Consider the following 23,100-nt stretch of genomic DNA (forward strand, 5'->3'; position numbering starts at 1 on the left):
TACGGGGAATGCGGATCGTGGGTGCTGGCACTGTGGGTAGGGTGCTTTTGCCTCCCTCTCACAGGCCTGCCTGTGCTACTGACCAATGTGGAGCTGGGTCTAGGGTGCCAAGAACTGCAATGGCTGCTGCAGCGGGAACAGCTGAGTCCACCCCAGGTGCAGCCTGGCTTCTGTCTGTATCTCAGTACCACCCTCTCCCTCTGTGCCTTGGAAAAAGGTGAGGCCCAGACAGTAAATTGCCTGCGCAGTTGTGTGGACACAGTAGGCCCTTAGCACCAGCCCTAAGAGGGCTTCACTTAACCTGGCCCAGAGCAGGCTCAGGTCTGTAGCAGGGAGCCATACTCCCCGTCTACTCTACCCCCTTGCTCTGCCAAGAGGAAGAGGTTAAGCATCTCCCATGTGATCCTAAGTGCTAGGTTGTGAGCTGCTGAAGGGGCTGAATGTGCTGGATCTGGGCCTGAACATGGAAATACTGGAAGAACAGATGCTGCATGAAATCTTGTGCAGAGAGTGTCCTGAGCTTGAGACCCACTGGCGAGACCTAAAGATCAGAGCCCTAGATGCCTGCAAGGCGGTGGAGACTGCTGAGGTGCTTGGGGGCTCAGTCTGTGGGTTGAGATGAGCAGTGGATGGGACTGGGTAGGGGATGGAGATGAAATTGTAGATGTTTGGGGACTGGGAAAGGGCCAGATCCATCCAACAAATGAGTGTGTGCAGGAGCAGCTGCTGCTGATGCTGCTGTTCCAGAACCCAAAGCTCAAGAAGCCAGCCAAGTTTCTGCGGAACATGGTGAGGGCCCAGGCAAAGCTATGCCAGCTGCGTGCCCATTATGAAGAGATAGAAGGTCAGAAACTACAGGAGATGGTACTGTGGGCACCCTATCGGCTTGTGGTTTGGCATGGAATGGCCATGGTAAAAGCCCTAAGCCAACTGCAGAACCTGCTGCCACTTTTCCGTATGAGCCTAGAGAACTGGCTGGCAGCCACCAAACAGGCTCTGGACAGCATGAAGCCACGTGAGATTAATCATGGGGAGGACCTGGCCAGCCATCTGCTGCAACTGAGAGCACACCTGACTCGCCATCTGCTGGGCAGCATCGTGACTGCACTGGGCCGTACCCAGATACCCTTGGTGGGTGCATTGGGTGCTTTGGCTCTGCTGGAAGTGACAGGGAAAGCATCAGAGCTGGAAAGACTGGCACTCTGGCCTGGACTGGTAGCCTCTCCCAGCACAGTCCACAGCAAGCCAGTCCCAGGTGTGGCTCGACCAGCCTGGCTTGGGCCAAGAGCCTGGCATGAATGTGAGATGTTAGAGCTGCTGCCCCCATTTGCTGGACTGTGTGCATCCCTGGTGGGCCACTCCAATGCTTGGCAGGCATATCTATCACTGTCATCCACAGTGCTGGGTCCTGCACCTGGGCCTGGGCCTGAGCCACTCAGCCTCCTCCAGAAGCTGATCCTGTGGCGTGTTCTGCGACCTGAGTGCCTGGCAGATGCCCTGGCCGACTTCACCACCAGCCTCCTGGGTCGGCCCCTGAATGAAAACATGGGTGCCCCCACTATGCCCTTTAAACATAGTCAGGCTACCCAGCCCATCCTGATCTTGTTGCCTCCGCCTGGCTACCCAACAGCCACTCTGCATCCCCTGACTGCCATCCAGAAACTGGCTGCCAAGCATCAGCAGGTTTGAACCTAGTCTCTTGGCCACAGAGGGACCAGGCTCCTGTGGGCTGGGGCGTGGGGACCCTCTCCAAGCATTTTCATGGATCTTTCTGTACTACTCAGGGACTTTTGGAATAATGGTAGCATTCATTTGGGTCCCTCAGGTCACCCTAGGATCACTTTGAGTCACACTGCCCTCTCTTTTTTGGTCCCCAGGGGCAGAAGCATCTGCAGGTGATAGCCCTGGGCTCTGAAACCTGGGACCCAGTTTCAGTTGTGGTCAGCACTCTACGTCAGGCTATGTGTGAGGGGAACTGGCTGGTGCTGGACAACTGTCATCTGATGCCCCATTGGCCGAAAGAGCTGCTACAGCTCTTGCTGGAACTGTTAGGCAGAGCCAGGGGTGAGTTTATTGCCTAGATTGGCTTCCAGGATCCTATCCTACATTTAGGCCTTCGCTTGAAATCTCAGGCCTCGTGGCTAGTGACCTAGCACCAAACTTGTTCATTTGGTCTTATATCCAACTCCTGACACCCCTAGCCTCAACTCTGATCCCTAGACTTCTGTCTGACCCTTTACCCAGGACTGATCTCAGACCCTTCTCTGACTCTAGTGATCGCAGACCTGAAATCAGAACAGCTTTTAGGCCAACCTGAAAGCAGGAATGTAGCCACTGTTCACAGAGATTTTCGTCTTTGGCTTATTGTGCCTGCAGAGGCTAGTGCTTCTTTGCCAGGTGAGGAGCTTAACCCCCTACAGGCTCTCAAGTTGGAGGTAGGGGGGCAACTGTGCTGTGCTGACTCAGCACTCTCCTTCCTCCCCAGCTGTGCTGACTCAGCACTCCATGCCTGTTTTCTGGAACCAGTCCCTGGAGCTGGGCCATGTTTTGATTGACAGTGTGGAGCTAGCCCAACAAGGACTCTACATGCAACCCCTGACCCAGGCACTACCTCTTCTCCTCCTCCATGGCCTCCTGCTACACCGGCAGCTCTATGGAGTGAGGCTGCAGGCACATAGAGGGCGCTGGTGAGGGACCCCATCCGTCCTGCTCAGGGACCCCATCCATCCTGCTCAGTCAGTCACTCAACAAACATTGAGTTTCTTCCATATGCTGGGATGAGTAAAACTAATTCATCTTTGGAAGCTCCAAAGAGCAAGGGCAAGGGGAAGTCAAGGAAGGCTTCTCCAAAGACTGAGATTTCACTTTGAATTGAGTCTTAAAAGCAAAGGCAAATCAGGTAGAGATGGATTTTTCTGAGCAGAGGGACCTAAACTCAGCAGAAGGAAGGAAACTTGAGTGTGGCTGACATGGACATGCTCGGGGGTTGGGGAGGGAGAATTAAGGCTCATCATAAAGGGACTTTAGGACTAGGGCAAGGTGCCCAATTTTATCCTGAAGATAGTGGGAAGCCACTGAAGGGTTTTAAGTAGAAGAAGAAACAATATCCTTTTTGTGTGTTGGAAAGATCACTCTGGATGCAATGTGGAGAATGGACCAGAGGAGGCAGGATTGGGGGCAAGTACAGCAGCTTTAGGAGACTCTGCAAGTCTCCAGGGAAGAGACTGTGGTATGGGTGGTAGGGTGGTAGCTATGGAAGGGATAGAGCATAAATATGGGGTGAGGAGGAAAGAGGAGTCAAGGATGACTCCCAGATTTCTGTTGTAGATAATTGGGTGGCTGGTGGTACCTCTCACTGAAATAGGAGGTGGAACAGGTTTTACAGGGGGAAATGATTTCAGTTGAAAGCAAGTTGTATTTGAGGCGCCAAATGGCAATGACCAGTGAACCTTCATGGGCTTGAAGCTTAGGAGAGAGGGTTGAACTGAAAAAAAGGCTTGACAATCCTCAGCATACAGATAATATGTGAAACCTTGCTCTCTGCTCCCCTTCTCTAGGAGTCAAGTGACCCTAACCCAGGTTCTTCAGACCCAAGATCAGCTGTGGGCAAGTCTCAGCAATCCCAGTGCTGCCATGCAAGAGCTGGCTGGTGAGGCCCTTCCTGTCTCCTTTATAGTCATCAGCCCCCATGAGAGCCTGAAAAAGGGTGGGGATGGGATATAATTCACAGCTTTGGTTTTTGGGGTGGTGGAAACTAAATGTACTGGAGCTGAGAAGCTCTAACCTCATTTTCAGCTTCAGTTTTCTACGGGGGTCCTCTGGGGGACACTGAAGACAGGGACGCCCTGATTAGCCTCACGCAAGCCTGCCTGAGCCCCAGTAACAGAAGCCGGGTCCAGCCACACACACCCCAGTCTTTGCTGGCCACGCTCATGCCCCTCCCAGGTAAGCCTCACTCAGGTACTTGTATTGGGGTAGGGAATAGTGCAGTGCAATGCCACCCCCCACAGGAATGTGGACAGCAGATCCAGTAAAGGTGTATGAAGGGGTAATATTCATACTGTTATGGGGGTGATGGCAGTAAAGGATCAGAGGAAGGCCTACTCTCTCTGGTCTAGGGTTGGGAGAGTCCATTTTGTCCCTCACCCCTCACCTCTACCCCAAGAACTAAGGGAGCTGGATGCAATGGCAGAATGCAAGGCCCAGATGCACCTACTGCGTTCACCACTTGAACCCCGGCTATGCGGACTGAATGAGGGCCCCCAGGCCTGGCTGTTGCGGCGCCAGAGTCGCGCTCTCTTGAGCGCGCTGCAGCGGAGTTCACCCACATGGGTTCCTGCGTCTCGCGGAGGCGCCCAGCTCGCGGAAAGGCGACTCCGGCAACGCCTGGTGCAAGCCAGCCGGAGGCTGGAGTCACTGCAGGATCTGCTGACCCACCCGGTTCGCCAAAGCGAGTCAGGTGCCCCATGGTCCGTGCTGGGGCCGAATGCGCGGCGGCCTCTGGAGGGCGTCTTAGAGACCGAGGCTCTGGAACTGAGCCAGTTGGTGGGCACGCTACAGCGCGATCTTGACTGCCTGTTGCAGCAGCTGAAGGGCGCACCCCCGTGCCCCTCCCGGCGCTGTGCCGCGGTGGCCCACGCTCTCTGGACTGGCCGCCTACCCTCGCCTTGGCGACCTCATGCGCCCGCCGGTTCGCAGCCGCCCTGGCACTGGCTGCGACAGTTGTCGCGCCGTGGGCAGCTGTTGGTTCGCTACTTGGGCGTGGGCGCGGACGCGGGCAGTGATGTACCAGAGCGCGTCTTCCACCTGTCAGCCTTTCGCCACCCGCGCCGCCTGCTGCTGGCATTGCGGGGGGAAGCTGCCCTGGACCAGAATGTGCCCAGCTCGAATTTCGCTGGTAGCCGAGGCTCCTTCTCCAATCAGCTCCCGTATAAACGTCTGGAGATGAACAGCAACCCTCTGCATCTCAGGGTATCTTCATGCCGCCCTTTGTTAGCGGTTCCAGTCCCCTCAAAGTCTCTAATTACACCTCGCAGTTATCCCCTCTTGGTGATCTTGCCCTGCCCCTGTAATCCTGCTAGCTTCTCTGATCTCGCTCCACCACGACCTCCCACCCCCTACCCCCCGCTCCCCCAACCTGCCACCTCCCAGCTTCCTAGCCTAGCCTGACATGCTTCTGACGCCCCCAGGTGGAGAATGGTCCAAACCCCACGGTTCCAGAGAGAGGACTGCTGCTGATCGGGTTACAGGTCCTACACGCAGAGTGGGACCCAACAACTGGAGCCTTGCAGGACAGCCCTTCCAGCCAGCCCAAACCTCTGCCTCCCGTCAGCATCAGCACACAGGCCCCAGACACCAGTGACCGGCTACCACCAGCGGGCCTGACTGTGTACTCCTGTCCTGTGTACATGGCAGGGCCCCTTGGCACCACTAAGCTGCAGAGCAGGAACATCGTGATGCATTTGCCCCTGCCCACCAAGCTCAGCCCCAACACCTGTGTCCAGCGGAGGGTCCACGTATGCAGCCCACCCTTGCCTTGAGGCTATCTACCAAAATAAAGTAGTAGCGATTCCATGAGAGATTTCTGAGATATGGGGGTAGACTAGGGTGTGTGCACACCAAGAAGGCAGAATGTGACACGCTAAGGAAAAGGTACAGTGTGCATAACTGAGAAAAGGGGAGGTATATTCACACTGAAGGTAGAAGAGGGCATGTGCCTGGCAACTGGGAAGGGGAAAGTACACTTGGGGCGGGGGGGGGGGTGGGATGGAGCCTGGCGTTAATCATGTATCCAAGGAGCTAGGCAGACCCAGCAATTGCTGACACACAGAATCCTAAATCCTTGCCCCACTCTCTACTGTGGTCTCAGCACTTGTGCTAAATTCACAAGGGATATGATTTGAAAGGAGAACATTAGACCTCAAAAGTGAGTCTTAAGGCATTTAGTGGTATTCTTGGCAATGCCTCAATCCTGCCCTACCACTTATTCCACCCCTATGATTGATTCTCTCAGTCATGCTTATGAAAAAAGCCACGTAAGATACAAGGTCCTATGTTCATTCAACAGTTATTCATTGAGCACTCCTTGGAACCAGGTATTCTTCTGTGTGCTAATAAGGTGATTCTAATGTAGGGCAACAGGCAATAAAAGATCAACAGATAAATAATTTTGATGATTTTTAAGTCCTGTAAAGAAAACAAAATGGATTGCTGTGTCGAGAGGGTACGTGATGAGGGAAGAGCAGTCAGTATAGTTTGAGTGGCCAGGGAAGCTTTCTGCATATTTGAAAGTGAGCTATTTAAAGATCTAGATGGAATATTTATTCAGGTAGAGCCCTCAGTAGGTGCAAAAGTCTTCGAGGCAGAAACAACCTTGAACTGTTCAAGAAACAGAGTATGCAGAGCATGATGAGTGAGGGGCAGAGTGACCCAAAATGATGGAAAGACAAAGAAAGGGGTGGCTCACATGGTCATGGTAATGAGCTTGTATTTTTCAAAAGTCTAATGAGAAAGTATTGTCAAATAGTAGGTGGGAGATGGTCTAATTTGTAGTTTTCAAAGGTCACTCTGTTCTATGGTGGATGGATGCTAGAAAAGCCAGGGTAACAAGGTGGAAGATCTATTTGAACCCAAATGAAGTAATTCAATTAAGGGATAATGGAGTTTCGGCAAGGGTCTTAACAATAGAGATGAAGAACTGACAGATTTAAGAAATATTCTGGAGGCAAAGCCAGCAGGACTAATGGATGCATGCGGAGAATGAAGGAAGAGGAAGAATCTAGGATGACTTGGATTTTAAGCTTGAGAAACTAGGTGTATCATGTAGCATTAACTGAGATGGGAAATTTGAGGGAGCAAGCAGCTGGAGCTAAGGAATCAAAAGTTCTGCTGCTTTGATATTTTCTGTTATTATTTTGCATGCTATGCCAGGGCAAGTCTGTCTGACAAAAGTTGAGTTAGAGTATGGCAGAACTAAAGGCCTATGTGAGCTTCACTCCTTGCCCCCAAGCACCGAAACTTACAAAGTATTAATATAACTTAGCTCCCTTGCTGTATGGCTAGGTACATGGTGGGAGGAAGTACAAACAAAAGTATATACAGGCATGCATGAAAGCTATTATGAGTTTGGTTCCAGACCACCACAATAAAGCGAATATTGCAGTAAAGCAAGTCACATGAACTTTTTGGATTCCCACTGCATATGGGTTACATTTACACTGTATTAAGCATGAAATAGCATTATATTAAGTTAAAAAAAAAAAAAAACGAGGTATACCAACCTGGCCAACATGGCAAAACACTGTTTCTATTAAAAATACAAAAATTAGCCAGCCATGGTGGTGGCCACCTGTAATCCCAGCTACTCAGGAGACTGAGGCAGCAGAAGAATCTCTTGAACCCAGTAGATGGAGGTTGCAGTGGGCCGAGATTGTGCCACTATACTCCAGCTTGGGGGACAGAGCAAGACTCTGTCTCAAAAAAAAGTACATGCCTTAGTTTAAAAATACTTCATTGCTAAAAATGCTAATAATCATCTGAGCCTTCAGTAAATAGTAATCTTTTTTGCCTTAAATATTGATAGTTGCTGACCAGGGTGGTGACTGCTGAAGGCTGGGGGTGGCAATTTCTTAAAATAAGACAACAGTAGAAGTTTACCACATCAACGGACTTGTCCTTTCATGAAGGATTTGTCTGTAGCATGTGATGGTATTTTACAGAATTTAACCTACAGAACTTATTTCAAAATTGGAGTTAATCTACTCAAACCCTGCTGCTCCTTTACAACTAAGTTTATGTAATATTCTAAATCCTTTGTTGTCATTTCAACAATGTTCACAGCATCAGGAGTATAGATTCCATCTTAAGAAACCACTTTCTTTGCTCATCCATAACAGCAACTGCTCACCTACTAAAGTTTTATCATGAGATTGCAGTAATTCAGTCATATCTTCAGGCTCACTTCTTATTCTAGTTCTCTGGCTGTTTCCACCACATCTGCAGTTACTTCCTCCACTGAAGTCTTGAACTCCTCAAAATCATCCATGAACATTGAATCAACTTCTTCCAAACATCTGTTATTGTTGGTATTTTGACCTCATGAATCACACTTGTTCTTAATAGCATCTAGAATGATGAATCCTTTCCAGAAGATTTTCAATTTACTTAGCCCAGATCCATCAGGAGAATCATTATAGTGGTTCCTATAGCAACAATAGTCTTGCAAAATATATTTCTTTTTATTCATTCTTTTCAAAATGTATTTCTTAGTAAGACTATAAGACTGGCCAGGCGCAGTGGCTCAAGCCTGTAATCCCAGCACTTTGGGAGGCTGAGGCGGGTGGATCACGAGGTCAAGAGATCGAGCCCATCCTGGTCAACATGGTGAAACCCCGTCTCTACTAAAAATACAAAAAATTAGCTGGGCATGGTGACGCCTGCCTGTAATCCCAGCTACTCAGGAGGCTGAGGCAGGAGAATTGCCTGAACCCAGGAGGCGGAGGTTGCGGTGAGCCAAGATCGCGCCATTGCACTCCAGCCTGGGTAACAAGAGCGAAACTCTGTCTTAAAAATAAAAAAATAAAAAAATAAAAAGACTATAAGACTATAGCAGCAACAGTCTTACAAACATATTTCTTAATAAGATCTGAAAGTCAAAATTACTCTTTGATTTGTGAACTACACAATAGATGTTGTGATAGTCGCATGAAAACAACATTAATCTCCTTGTACATGTCCATCAGAGCTCTTGGGTATATTGCCAATGGGCAGCAAAATCTTGAAAAGAATGTTCTGTGCTGAGCAATAGGTCTCAACAATGGGCTTAAGATATTCAATAAACCATGGTGTAAACAGATGTACCATCATACAGGCTTTATTGTTCATTAAGAGCACAAAGTAGATTTAGCATAATTCTTAACAGCTGTAGGATTTTCAGAATGTTAAATAAGCATTGGCTTCAACTTAAAATCACATTAGCCCCTAATAGAAGGTCAGCCTGTCCTTTGAAGCTTTGATGCCAGGCATTGTCTTCTCTTCTCTAGCTGCAAAAGTCCTAGATGCCATCTCCTTCCAACGGAGGGGTGTTTCATCTACATGAAAAATCTGTTGTTTAGGGTGGCTGCCTTCATCAACTTGCTGCAGCTTCCACATTAGCAGTTGCTGTTTCAAATTGTAGTTTTATGTTATGGAAATGACTCTTTAAACTTCATTAACCAACCTCTGCAAATGTTAAACGTTTATTCTGCAGCTTCCTTGCCTCTCTCGGCTTTCACAGAATTGAAGAGAATTAGGGCCTTGTCCTGGGTTAGGCTTTGGCTTAAGTGAATGTTGTGGCTGCTTTGACCTACTATCCAGATCACTAAAACCTTCTCCATATCAGCAATAAGACTGTGTTTTGCTTTATCAGTCACATGTTCACTGGAATAGCACTTTTAATTTCCTTCAATAACTTTTTCCTTGCATTCACAACTTGGCTAACCAGCACAAGAAGCCTACCTTGCAGCTTACCTTGGCTTCTGACATGTCTTCCTCACCAAGCTTAGTCATTTTTAGCTTTTGATTTAAAGTGAGAGTCATGCGATTCTTCATTTCACTTGAACACTTACAAGCGATTCTTGGATTATTAACTGGACTAATTTCTATACTGTTTGTCTCAGGGAGTAGGGAGGCCCAGCAAGAGGGAGAGAGATGGGGGAACAGACAGTCAATGAAGCAGTCAAAACACACACAACATTTATTGATTAAGTTGGCCATCTCATGTGAGTGCAGTCTGTGGTGCCCCCAAATGATTACAAAAACAGCATCAAAGATCACTGATTGGCCAAGTGCAGTGGCTCACGCTGGTAATCCCAGCAGTTTGAGAGACCGAGGGGGACCGATCATGAGGTCAGGAGTTCAAGACCAGCCTGGCCAACAGTGAAACCCTGCCTCTATTAAAAAAAAAAAAAATTAGCCAGGCGTGGTGGCAGGCGCTTGTAGTCACATCTACTCAGGAGGCTGAGGCAGGAGAATTGCTTGAACCTGGGAGGCAGAGGTTGCAGTGAACTGAGATTGCACCATTGCACTCCAGCCTGGGCAACAAGAGTGAAACTCCTCCTCAAAAAAAAAAAAAAAAAAAGATCACTGATCACACCGATATAATAATAATGAAAAAGTTTGAAATAATGTAAGAATTATCAAAATGTGACACAGACAAAAAGTGAGCACATGCTATTGGGAAAATGGTGCTGATAGACTTGTACAACACAGGGTTGCCATAGACTTTCAATTTTTATAAAACACACTATGATGTGCAGAAAAGCACAGCACAATATCAAACGAGGTATGCCTGTACTGAGGATCACTCTTCACAACCTCTCCAAAATGGTCACTCACCAGTGAGTGTGGTGCAACTGATGTACTTTAACAAAAGGCTGAGCAGAGAGACAAAAACTCCCCCACTTTCCTCAGAGCCCTTTTCTTTTCTGCAGTCAACTAGGGTGCATGGCTGTGCCTTCAGGAAAGGAGATCAGTAGAGCATTGAAAGAAGTCCTTTTGGAAAAATGAACTGTCAGTCTATGTTTACTATTACCACTATTTGTCCTCTAGCGGGAGCAGGGAACAATAGTGAGATATCTGTAAAACCATCTGAAATTGGTTAGAACATTTTCTTCAGATCCATGCCATTTTCTAGACTGAAGTAATTCTTGAATTATGCCCAGCCAAGTTGTTAAATTTTGTCAAGTAGAGATTATTAAATGAGTTCCATATGACAGCATAACCCAAATACAATGACTGCTATGTAAAAATGTTCCAGATGTGAAAATTGCACTATTAAGTTCTACTAGAGCAATTAAAATCCCATTAGGAAGTTAAAATCCCACACAATGAAAGGAAGGAAGAAGTAAGAGTCTTGACAAAGGGGAGAAATATGAGAACTATGTCTCTTCCCGTTCTGATGAGCAGGGGTAAATAAAGGAGTAGAGACAAGAGAGGGAAGAATATGATGTAATCAACCTGACCTGGGTTTGTGAGGCCTCAGAGAAGGAAGCAGCAGTACCAAGGGCAAAGATGAAAAGGCAAAAGCCTCTTCCCTACTGGGACTGTGGAAGGAAGCTGTTCTGCAGCATGGATGGACTAACTGTGGTCACAGTAGCATTTAGAGAGCAGAGCGGCATGGTCAAGAAGAGGTGTCTTTGATCCCTATGTGGTGTCGATACTGACTAGAGAGCTTTTAGCCCCACAGGGGTATGAGGCAGAAAATCACTGAAGTCTCTAGCACCAAAGAGAGTTGTTGAGAGAGGGCCAAATTGGGGGAGCAGAGAGGAACAGGGGGCACAAGACCATAAATTCATCAGCTTTAGAGGCAAATGTTGGCAGAATGCCCAGGTGTGAAACTGGGCCAACTACCCAGAGGATTCCAACTCGTACACAGCCAAAACCATTATTAGGCTTGAGGATCCCTTTAGTCTAACATCAAAAGGTAATATAAGCCCTCCACACTATACCCAGATGCCACTTTAGAGAGGAGCAGAGATAGAATGGGAAGAATTTAAAATTCTGAGCACTTATTTCAAAGAGAATAAATGAAATGTAATGAAACGAAACCAAATTTATTTCCAGCCTCTTCCACTATCCGGTGATGAGGAAGGAGTAAGATAGGTGAGGAAAATCAGATCAGTAATTGAGAAAAAAAGCTAAATTTTATTTATGTATCCACATTTATAAGAAAAATTGTGATCCTGCTCTGTATACTACATATATTAATAATCTAAAGAACAAAAAATTCTGACTAGTGCTCTGCAGCTCACCTAAAAACTCATTTATTTTACAATCTAATTAGCTTTACAATCTAATTTGAAATCCATATTCAGAAACAGGATAAATGGGGGAAATGTCTGCAATAGAAAAAAAATGCGTTTCATCCACTAATGCTTATTGAAGCCCTAGTATCTGTAAAATAGTTACTGTTATTATTCCATTTTACAGATGAGGAAACTGAGACACATATTCAGTAAATTGTCCAAGGTCACACAGCCAGACAGTGGCAAAACCAGTTTTGGAACCCAAGCATTTTGTCTCCAGTGTCCATTATCTCTACAGCATTTTGTTGCCTCTATAATATCAAGATTTAGTGAGACAGTGGAAAACAAAAATCCTTAAGCACTGTTGGTGGATGTGGAAGCTCGTATAGTTACTCTGGGGAGCAATCTGACAGCATTTAGTAATATTAATTAAATATACTCTGTTCTAGCAATTCCACTCTCAGGTTTCTGCCTCAGATGGTCACATACAAAATGAGCTGAGATTTGAGAGGCTAAGGTGGAAGGATAGCTTGAGCCCAGGAGTTCAAGACCAGCCTGGACACCATAGAGAGAACCCACCTCTATAAAAAATAAAAACAAAATTAGCTCAGTGTGGTGATGTGCACCTGTGGTCCCAGCTACACAGGAGGCTGAGGTAGGATAATTACTTGAGCCCAGAAAGTGGAGTCTGCAGTAAGCTGTGATTATACACTGCACCACTGCACTCCAACCTGGGTGACAAAGTAAGACTATGTAGAGGAAAAAAAGAGAAAGAAAGAAGAAATGAAAGAAAGAAAGAAAGAGAAAGAAAAAAAGAAAGAAAGAGGGGGAGGGAGGGAGGAAGGGGATTCGGGAAGTGTTCTCTCCTCCACTTTCTAAAAGAGTTTATGGTAGGAGTGGTATTTCTTAAAAGGTTGATAGAATTTGCCAGTAAAGCCATCTAGGCCTGGAGATTTTTTTTTGTTTTGATTTTATGTGTGTGTGTGTGTGTGTGTGTGTGTGTGTGTGTTGGGGGCGGGGAGAGGATTTTAATTACAAATTCTGTTTCTTTAGTAGATATAAGGCTATCTAGTTTTTCACTTCTGAGTCCATTTTCTTTCTTTCGAGACAGTCTCGCTCTACTGCCCAGGCTAGAGTGCAGTGGTGCAATCTCCACTCACTGCAACCTCACCTCCCAGGTTCAAGCAATTCTCCTGCCTCAGCTTCCTGAGGAGCTGGGATTACAGGCACATGCCACCACACCTGGCTAATTTTTTTTTTTTTTAATTTTTAGTAGAGACAGGGTTTCACCATGTTGGTCAGGCTGGTCTTGAACTCCTGTCCTTGTGATCCACCTGCCTCAGCCTCCCAAAGTGCTGAGATTATATGTTTGAGCCACCACACTGGCCCATTGTGGTACTGTCAAAATTTTATCTTAGATGGAACCTAAGTTTTTGAAGTTACTGGTATAAGTTGTTCATAATAGTCCCTTATTATCCTTTTAATATCTGTAGGATCTATAGGGATATCCCTGCTTTCATTCATATTTTCAATCTATACTTTTGATCAGTCTCAATAGAAGATTTGTCAATTCTGTTGATCCTTTCAGAGAATTAACTTTGTGTTTCATTGATTTTCTCTATTCGTTCTCCAGTTTCTGTTTTATTGCTTTCGACTTTTATCTTTTTAAATTTCCTTTCTTTGACTTTTGTTTTAATTTTCTCTTTTTCTAGCTTCTTAATGTGGAAACTTAGATTATTTATTTAAGGTTTTTTTTGTTTGTTTGTTTTTTGAGACAGAGTCTTGCTCTGTCACCTAGGCTGGAGTGCAGTGGCATGCTATCTCGGCTCACTGCAACCTCCACCTCCTGGGTTCAAGTGATTCTCCTTCCTCAACCTACTGAGTAGCTGGGATTTCAGGCATGTCCCACCAAGCCCAGCTAATTTTTGTGTTTTCAGTAGAAATTGGGTTTCACCATGTTGGGTAAGTTGGTCTCAAACTCCTGACCTGAGGTGATCCACCTACCTCGGCCTCCCAAAATGCTGGGATTACAGGCATGAGCCACTGTGCCTGGCCAATTTTAGGTGTTTCTTGTTTCCCATATAAGCATTTAAAGCTATACATTACTCTCTAACATTTCTTTAGCTGCATCTCACACCTTTTGCTTTGTTGTATTTTCATTATTTCTGTTTATTTTTCTGTGGCCAGGTGGCACAGAGAGATAATCTGTGCACTTGGGGGAAAAAGAGCCGAGTGACTGTGGGACTTTGCCCTGGAACTCAGTGCTGACTATTGTGGAAAACAGCACAGAACAGAATCCAGCCAGTGCCCATGAAGGAAGAATTTAGACCAGCCCCAGCCAGAGGGGAATTGTCCATTTCAGTTCCTGGAACCTGAGTTCTGGCAAGCCCCATTACATTATGCTAAAGTGTCCTGGTGTCCAAAATAAACTTGAAAGGCAGTCTAGGCCACAGGGACTGCAATTTCTGGGCAAGTCCTGGTGCTGTGCTGGGCTTGGAGCCAGTGGACTTGGGGTACACATGACCTAGTGAGACACCAGCTGAGGCAATCAAAGGAGTGCTTGCGTAACCTGTCCCCCAACCTCAGGCAGTGCAGTTTGCAGCTCTGGGAGAGACTCTTCCACTTAAGCAGAGGAGAGGGGAAAGTAAAGAGGACTCTGTCTTGTAACTTGGACATTAGCTCAGCCACAGCAGAATAGAGCACGAGGCAGAGTCCTGAGGCCCCCATTTCAGGCCCTATCTCCTAGAGAACATTTCTAGACACACCCTGGGCCAGAAGGGAGCCCACGTCCTTCAAGCAAAGGACTCAGTCCTAGAAGGATTCATCACCTGCTGACTAAAGAGCTCTTGGACCCTGAATAAACCTCAGTGGTTGCCAGGCAGTACTTATTCAGGGGCCTTCAGTGAGACCCAGTGCTGTGAGGGCTTCGGGTGTCACCCAACACATTCCTAGCTGTGGTGGCCATAAGGAGAGACTACTGCTTGAAGAAAGGAGAGGGAAGAATAAAGGGGACTTTGTCTTACAACTTGGGTACTAGTTTGGCTAGGGTGAGGGAGAGAACTAAGAGGGCTCCAGGGGTTCCTGATTCCAGACCTTAGTTCCTGGATGGCATTTCTTGACCTGCCCTAGACCAGAGGAGAGTCTATTGCCCTGCAGGGAGAGATCCAGGCTTAGCAGCATTCACCACAAGCTGACTGCCAAGCAGTACTTGCTGCTGGCTTAGAGTGGTGATGGCCACAGGAAGAGGCTCCTTCTGCTTCAGGAAAGGAGAGGAAAGAGTGGGAAGGACTTGGCTTGTGGCTTGTGTGCCAGCTTAGCCACAGTAGAATAGGGCAACAAGTATACCACTAAGGTTCCTGACGTCAGGCCCCACCTATTGGATGGTATTTCTGGGCTGAGGGAGAGCTTGCCACCCTGAAGGGAAGGCCACAAGCCTGGCTAGATGCATCACCTGCTGACTGTAGACACCTTGGGCCTTGAGGGAACATCAGTGATAACCAGGCAGTAGTCACTGCAGGCCTTGGGCAAGACCTAGTGCTGTGCTGGCTTCAGGTGTGACCCAGCACAATCACAGTGATGGTGGCCACAGGGGTGCTTGTGTTACCTCTTCCCCAGCTTCAAGCAGCTCAGCACAGAGAGAGAGATTCTGTTGGTTTGGGGGAAATTAAGGGAAGAGTCTCTGCCTCCCAGTCAAGGGAGTGCTCGTGAATCTTACCCAAGATCACCAAAGTGGTACCTCTATGAATCTACAAGATCCACAACATTACTAGGCTAGGCGTTCTCACTAATGCAGATACGGCTACAGTGACCAAAGACTTATATCACAACACTAAATTCTCTTTGAATATTTGGATTGCATTCCCAAGAAGGATGAGTATAAATAAACCCAGACTGCAAAGACTACAATAAATACCTAACTCTTCATTGCCCAGACATTGATGGACATCCATAAACATCAAGACCATCTAGGAAAACATGACCTCACCAAACAAACTAAATAAGGGACCAGTGACAAATTCTGGAGTAACAGAGATATGTGACCTTTTGGATAGAGAATTCAAAACAGCTGTTTTGAGAAAGCTCATAAAAATCCAAGAAAACACAGAGAAGGAATTCATAATCCTATCAGATAAATTTTACAAAGAGAGTAAAATAATTTAACAGAATCAAACAGAAATCCTAGAGCTGAAAAATTCAGTTGACATACTGAAGAATGCAATAGTCTTACGATAGCAGAATGGATCAAGAAGTAGAAAGAATCAATGAGCCTGAAGATAGGATATTTGAAAATACACAGAGGAAATGAAAATAAAATTAAAAGCCAGGTGTGGTGGCTCACGCCTATAATCCCAGCACTTTGGGAACGATAAGGTGGGTGGATCACTTGAGGTCAGAAGTTTGAGACCATCCTGGCCAATATGGTGAAAACCCATCTCTACTAAAAATATAAAAATAGCTTGGCGTGGTGGTGTGTGCTTGTAATCTCAGCTACTTGGGAGGCTGAGGCAGGAGAATTGCATGAGCGTGGGAGGCAGAGGTTGCAATGAGCCAAGATCATGCCATTGCACTCCAGCCTGGGTAACAAAAGCAAAACCCTGTCTCAAAAAACAAACGAACAAACAAAACACATACCACCAAGGAAAATCACCTTCACAAAAAGGAAGATGGATAGACAGATGGAAGGATCACAAAATGACCAGAAAACAAATAACAAAATGGCAAAAGTAAGTCCTCACTTTTCAAAAATAACATTGAATGTAAATGCACTAAACTCTCCAATCAAAAGACATAGGATGGGTGAACAGATGAAAAAACAAGACTTAATAATATTTTGCTTGCAAGAAAGACAATTCACATATAAAGACACACATAGATTAAAAATAAAACAATGGAAAATGATATTCCATGCAAATTGAAACCAAAAAAACAGCAGGAGTAGCTATATTTGTATCAGACAAATTTCAAGACAAAGATCATTACATAATGATAAAGGGGTAAATTCAGCAAGAAGATATAACAATTGTAAATATATATGCACCCAGCACTGGAGCACCTAGATATATAAAGCAAATATTATTAGAACTAAGGAGAGAGACCCCAATACAATAACAGCTGAAGACTTAATCACCCCACTTTCAGTGTTAGACAGGTCATCCAGACAGAAAATCAACAAAGAAATGTCAGATTTAATCTGCACTATAAAGTAAATGGATCTTATATATATTTATAGTACATTTCATCCAATGGCTGAATAATACATATTATATTCTTCCCCTCAATACATAGATCATTTTCATTGATAAACCATACGTTAGGCCACAAAAACAAGCCTTAAAAATTTCAAAAAATATGTGAAATAATATCAAGTATCTTCTTTGATCACGATGGAATAAAATCAATAATAGGAGGAACTTTGAAAACTATATGAACACATGGAAATTAAATAATATGCTTAACGGTCAGTGGATCAACAAATAAGAAAATTTTTAAAATATTTGAAACAAATGAAAATAGAAATACAGTAGACAAAAATCTATGGTATACAACAAAAGCAGTATTAAAGAGGAAAATTTATAGCAACAAGCACCTAATCAAAAAAGTATAAAAACTTCAAATGAACAATCTAATGATGTATCTTCAAGAACTAGAAAAGCAAAAGCAAATCAAATCCAAAATTAAAAGAAGACATAATAAACATCAAGGAGAAATAAATGAGATTGATTTAAAAAATACAAAGGACCAATAAAATGAACAGATATTTTGAAAAGATAAACAAAATCAACAAATCTTTAGCCAGACTAAGAATAAAAGAGAGAAGACCTAAATAAAATGAAATGAAAAAGAGTCATTACAACTGATAACACAGAAATTCAAAGGATCATCAGAGACTACTATGAGCAACTACATGCTAATAAAGTGGAAAAGTTAGAAGACATCAATTCCTAGATGTATGCAACTTACCAAGACTAAACCATGAAGAAATCCAAAACCTAAATAGACCAATAACAACTATGAGATCAAAGCCATAATAAAAAATCTTCCAGCTAAGAAAACCCCAGGATGCAGTAGCTCCACTGATTAAATGTACCAACATTTAAAGAACTAATATGAATTCCACTCAAACTATTAAAAAAAATAGAGGAGGGAGTACTTTGAAATTCATTCTATGAGGCCAGTATTACCCTCATATTAAAGACACATCAAAAAAAGGAAACTATATCACTGATGAACATTTATACAAAGATCCTCAATAAAATACTAGGAAACATAATTCAACAGCCCATTAAAAAGATCATTCATCACGGCCAAGTGGGATTTATCCCAGGGATGCAAAGATGGCTCAATATATACAAATCTATCAATGTGATATATCATATCAACAGAATGAAGAACAAAAACCATATGATCATTTTGACTGATGCTTTAAAAACAATTGATAACATTCGACATCCTTTTATGAGTTTAAAAAACCTCCAAAAAGTGGGCATAGAAGGAACATACCTCAATACAATAAACCCAGGAGGCGGAGGTTGCGGTGAGCCGAGATCGCGCCATTGCACTCCAGCCTGGGCAACAAGAGCGAAACTCCGTCTCAAAAAAAAAAAAAAAAAAAGCCATATATATTACAGGCCCACAGGTAGTATACTGAATGGGGGAAAACTGAAAGCTTTTCCTCTAAGATCTGGAACTAGACAGAGATGCTCATTTTCACCACTGTCATCCAACATAGTACTAGAAATCCCACCTAGAGTAATCAGATAGGAGAATAAAATAAATGGCATCCAAGTTGTAAAGGAGGAAGTCAAATTATCCCTATTTGCAGATGATATTATTCTGTATTTGGAAAAACCTAAAGACTCCACCAAAAAGCTATCTGAACTGATAAACAAATTCAGTAAAATTGCAGGATGCAAAACCAACATACCAAAATCAGTAGCTTTTCTATATGCCAACAACAAACAATCTGAAAAAGAAATCAAGAAAGTGATCCCATTTACAATAGCTACAAATAAAATATCTAGGAATAAACTTAACCAAACAAGTGAGAGATCTCTGCAATGAAAACTATAAAACACTGATGCAAGATACTGAAGAGGACACACGCAAAAACTGGAAGATAGATATTTCATGTTCATAGATTGGAAGAACTGATATTGTTAAAATGTTCATACTATCCAAAGCAATCTACAGGTTCAATGCAATCCCTATCAAAGTAGCAGTGACGGCTGGGTGTGGTGGCTCACGCCTGCAATCCAAGCACTTTGGAGGACAAGGCGGGCAGATCACCTGAGGTCGGGAGTTCAAGACCAGCCTGACCAACGTGATGAAACCCCATCTTTTTTTTTTTTTTGAAATGGAGTTTCGCTCTTGTTACCCAGGCTGGAGTGCAATGGAGCCATCTCGGCTCACCGCAACCTCCGCCTCCTGGGTTCAGGCAATTCTCCTGCCTCAGCCTCCTGAGTAGCTGGGATTACAGGCACGTGCCACCATGCGCAGCTACTTTTTTGCATTTTTAGTAGAGACGGGGTTTCACCATGTTGACCAGGATGGTCTCGATCTCTTGACCTCGTGATCCACCCGCCTCGGCCTCCCAAAGTGCTGAGATCTTAAAAAATAAATAAATAAATAAAAAATACCAGTGACATTCTTCACAGAAATAGAAAAAATAATCTTAAAATTCATATAGAAACATAAAAGAGCCAGAATAGCTAAAGCCATCCGGAGCAAAAGAACAAAACTGAAGGAGTCATATTTCCTGTCTTCAAATTATACTACACAGCCATAGTAACCAAAACAGCATGGTACTGGCATAAAAACAGGCACATAAACCAATGGAACAGAATACAGAACCCAGAAATAAATCAATACATCTACAGTGAACTCATTTTTGACAAATGTGCCAAAAACACACACTGCGGAAAGGACAGTCTCTTCAATAAATGGTGCTGGGAAAACTAGATATACATATGCAAAAGAATCAAACTAGACTCCTCTGTCTTGCCACATACAAAAATCAGATCAAAATAGATTAAAGACTTAAATCTAAGGCCTCAAACTATGAAACTAATCAAAGAAAATTTGGGGGAAACTCTCCAGGACATTGGTTTGGGAAAAGATTTCTTAAGTAATATCCGAAGAGCACAAGCAATCAAGCAAAAATGGACAAATGGATCACATAAAGTTAAAAAGCTTCTGCACAGTAAAAGAAATAATCAACGAAATGAAAAGACAAACTACAGAATAGGAAAAAATATTTGCAAACTATCCATCTGACAAGGGTTTAAGAACCAGAATACATAAGGAGCTCAAACAACTCTATAAGGAAAAAAAACTGGCCAGGTGACATGGCTCACACCTGTAATCCCAGCACTTTGGGAGGCCAGGGCAGGTGGATTGCTTGAGGTCAGGAGTTCAAGACCAGCCTGGCTAACATGGTAAAACCCCGTCTCTACTAAAAATACAAAAATTAGCCAGGCATGGTGGTAATCCCAGCTACTTGGGAGGCTGAGGTGGGAGAACTGCTTGAACCTGAGAGGTAGAGGTTGCAGTGAGCTGAGATCATGCCACTGCAATCCAGCCCGGATGACAAGGGCAAGACTCCATCAAAAAAAAAAAAAAAAAAAAAAAAAAAAAAAAAAAAAAAAAAAAGAAAGAAAAAAGAAAACAAAAGAAAAAGAAAGAAAGGAAGGAAGGGAGGGAGGGAAGGAAAAAAAATCTAGGTTAGGCATGGTGGCTCACACCTGTAATCCCAGTACTTTGGGAAGCTGAGACAGGCAGATCAATTGAGGTCAGGAGTTTGAGACCTAGCCTGGCCAACATGGTGAAACCCTATCTTTACTGAAAAAAAAAAAATACAAAAATTAGTCAGGTATGGTGATACACACCTGTAATCCTAGCTACTAGGGAGGCTGAGGCACAAGAATCACTTGAACCTGAGGCAGAGGCTGCAGTGGGCTGTGATTGCGCTACTGCCCTCCAGCCTGGACAATAGAGTGAGACTCCACATCAAAAAGAAAATTAAAAAAAGAAAAAATCAAATACTCTGATTTTAAAAACAGGCAAAGATCTGAATAGACATTTCTCAAAAGAAGATACACAAATGGAAAACAGGTAAACGAAAAGGTGTTCAACATCATTAATCATCAGATAAATGCAAATCAGAACTACAATGAGATATCATCTCACCTCAGTTAAATGGCTTTTATCCAAAAGACAGGCAATAATGAATGCTGGCAACGATGGGGAGAAAATAAGCTTTTGTACAGTGTTGGTGGGAATGTAAATTAATACAAGAATTGTGGATGACAGTATGGAGCTTTCACAAAAAACTGAAAAAAGAACTACCATATGATCCAGAAATCTCACTGCTAGGTATATACCCCTCCCCTGCCAAAAGAGAAATCAGTATATGGAAAAGGTAGCTACACTCCCATGTTCATTGCAGCACTATTCACAATAGCCAAGATTTGGAAGCAACCTAAGTGTCCATCGACAGATGAATAGATAACGAAAATGTGGTACATATACACAGTGAAATACTATTCAGCTGTAAGAAAGAATGAGATCTTGTCACTTGCAATAACATGGATGAAACTGGAGGACGGATATTAAGTGATATAAGCCAACTAGAGAGAGACAAACTTTGCATGTGATGGCAGTGGTAGGCGGTCTAGCGCGGCTGCTGCTGTATCACTCTGCTGAGAACTGAACACTTGTCGGGATGACTTGCCTAGTGGAGAGGAGCTACCCTCTCTGCCAGGAGCTGAATACTCCTTGGGATACCCTGGCTATGGAAAGGAGCTGCCCCTTGCAGGGTTCCTCTGAGCTGTTCTGTTGCTCAATAAATCTCCTCTTTGTCTTGCTCGCCCTCCACTTGTCTGCATACCTCATTCTTCCTGGTTGCAGGACAAAAACTCAGGACCCACCAAATGGTGAGACCAAAGAGCTGTAACACAACCAGGGCTGAAACATGTCCCTTGCTTACCACGTTGTGGGCAAAGAGAAGGAAAGGAGAGCTGCAGCCCTTCGGAAAGCTAAGATCTGGGAGCTCCCCGAGCCAGCGCTGTGACCCCCTCTTTGGGGCCCTGCAGTTCTTGGTGTCTCCAAGCTTCCAGGCACCAACGTCTTCCCGGGTGCCAGCCATAGAAGCTGCTTGCCGTGCACCTGGTCCGGCTGCAGACTCGCAGAGAGCTGGCACCCATGACGGCAACTAGACCTGTTTGCTTTGCTGCAGCAGCCAGCATGTCTGCCTGTGTGCAGTAGCCAGACCCCATGCTTGCTCACACTCCCCTTGCCATTCCATGCCTGACTTACCCTTGACAGGCATGGGAACCAGGCCAGTAGTGTGAGCCAAGCGAAGCCTGCCAGGCTGAATGGGTGAAACGGGCCCAGCGGGTCCCAGCAAAACTTGGGCAAAGGCGCTCCCGGCCACAAAAGTTTCTGGACAGAAAAACAATACCCCAAAGATCCTGTAACATATGTTCTCACTCATTTGTAGAAGCTAAAAATTAAAACAATTGAACTCATGGAGATAAAGAGTAGAAAGATGGGAAAGAAAGTGGTGGTTAGTGTGGGGGGTGGCAGATAAGTGAGGAGAGTTAATGGGTACCAAAATATATTCATAGTTAGAATGATAAGATCTAGTATTTGATAGCACAACAGGGTGATTACAGCCAACAAAAATTTATTGTACATTTTTCAATAACTAAGGAGTATTACTGGAATGTTTGTAACACAAAGAAAGGATAAATGCTTGGTGTGATGGATACCCCATTTACCCTGATGTGATTGTTATGCATTGTATGTGTATTAAAATATTTCATGTACCCCATAAATATATTCATGTACTACACACTCATAAAAATTAAAAATTAAAGTAGACATTGGAAGAAAGTAAGGAATAACATAAGGAATAGGAAATGGGTGTGTCTGGGTTATGAAGCACTCCATTGGGAAATACTTTGTTTCATTTGTTCTTTTGCTTTTATTAGACATTCTCAGCAATCAAAAGTGCTATAGATCAATTAGCCTTGCTTCATTGAAAAGTTTTCCCACGACAATCTCAGACACTGCTGATGAGAATTTAGATCTGTTCAATTAGTTTGGAAGGCAATGTAGCAACACATATACAAAAACTTTTAAATTGCACATAGCCTTTGACCCAGTAAATCTACCTCTAAGATTTTTTTTCCCTCCCTAAAGTATTGATTTTTTAAAAGTCCTTAAACATGTATGTATAAAGGATGTTCATTGCAGAGAACGTGAACATTTACAAAAATCAGAGAAAACAACTAACCAATAACACAATACTAGATTA

General features: G+C 44.2%; 2 protein-coding genes across 10 annotated transcripts in view; one reads left to right on the plus strand and one right to left on the minus strand.

Moving 5' to 3' along the window:
• The window catches only part of LOC101036455 (dynein heavy chain domain-containing protein 1), a 72,098-nt gene extending 66,357 nt beyond the window's left edge, over positions 1–5,741 (plus strand). Inside the window, 10 exon segments of the mRNA XM_010337663.3 lie at positions 65–217; positions 411–589; positions 718–1,683; positions 1,878–2,064; positions 2,275–2,397; positions 2,486–2,687; positions 3,558–3,649; positions 3,796–3,945; positions 4,166–4,971; positions 5,190–5,741. Of these exon segments, the coding sequence (XP_010335965.3) occupies positions 65–217; positions 411–589; positions 718–1,683; positions 1,878–2,064; positions 2,275–2,397; positions 2,486–2,687; positions 3,558–3,649; positions 3,796–3,945; positions 4,166–4,971; positions 5,190–5,540 (3,209 nt within the window). The 3' untranslated portion in view covers positions 5,541–5,741.
• The window catches only part of RRP8 (ribosomal RNA processing 8), a 109,735-nt gene that overhangs the window by 70,006 nt on the left and 16,629 nt on the right, over positions 1–23,100 (minus strand). The gene's annotated exons all lie outside the window — the stretch shown is intronic.

Source organism: Saimiri boliviensis, chromosome 6 (genome assembly GCF_048565385.1).
Source record: "Saimiri boliviensis isolate mSaiBol1 chromosome 6, mSaiBol1.pri, whole genome shotgun sequence".
Classification (NCBI taxonomy): Eukaryota; Metazoa; Chordata; class Mammalia; order Primates; family Cebidae; genus Saimiri; species Saimiri boliviensis.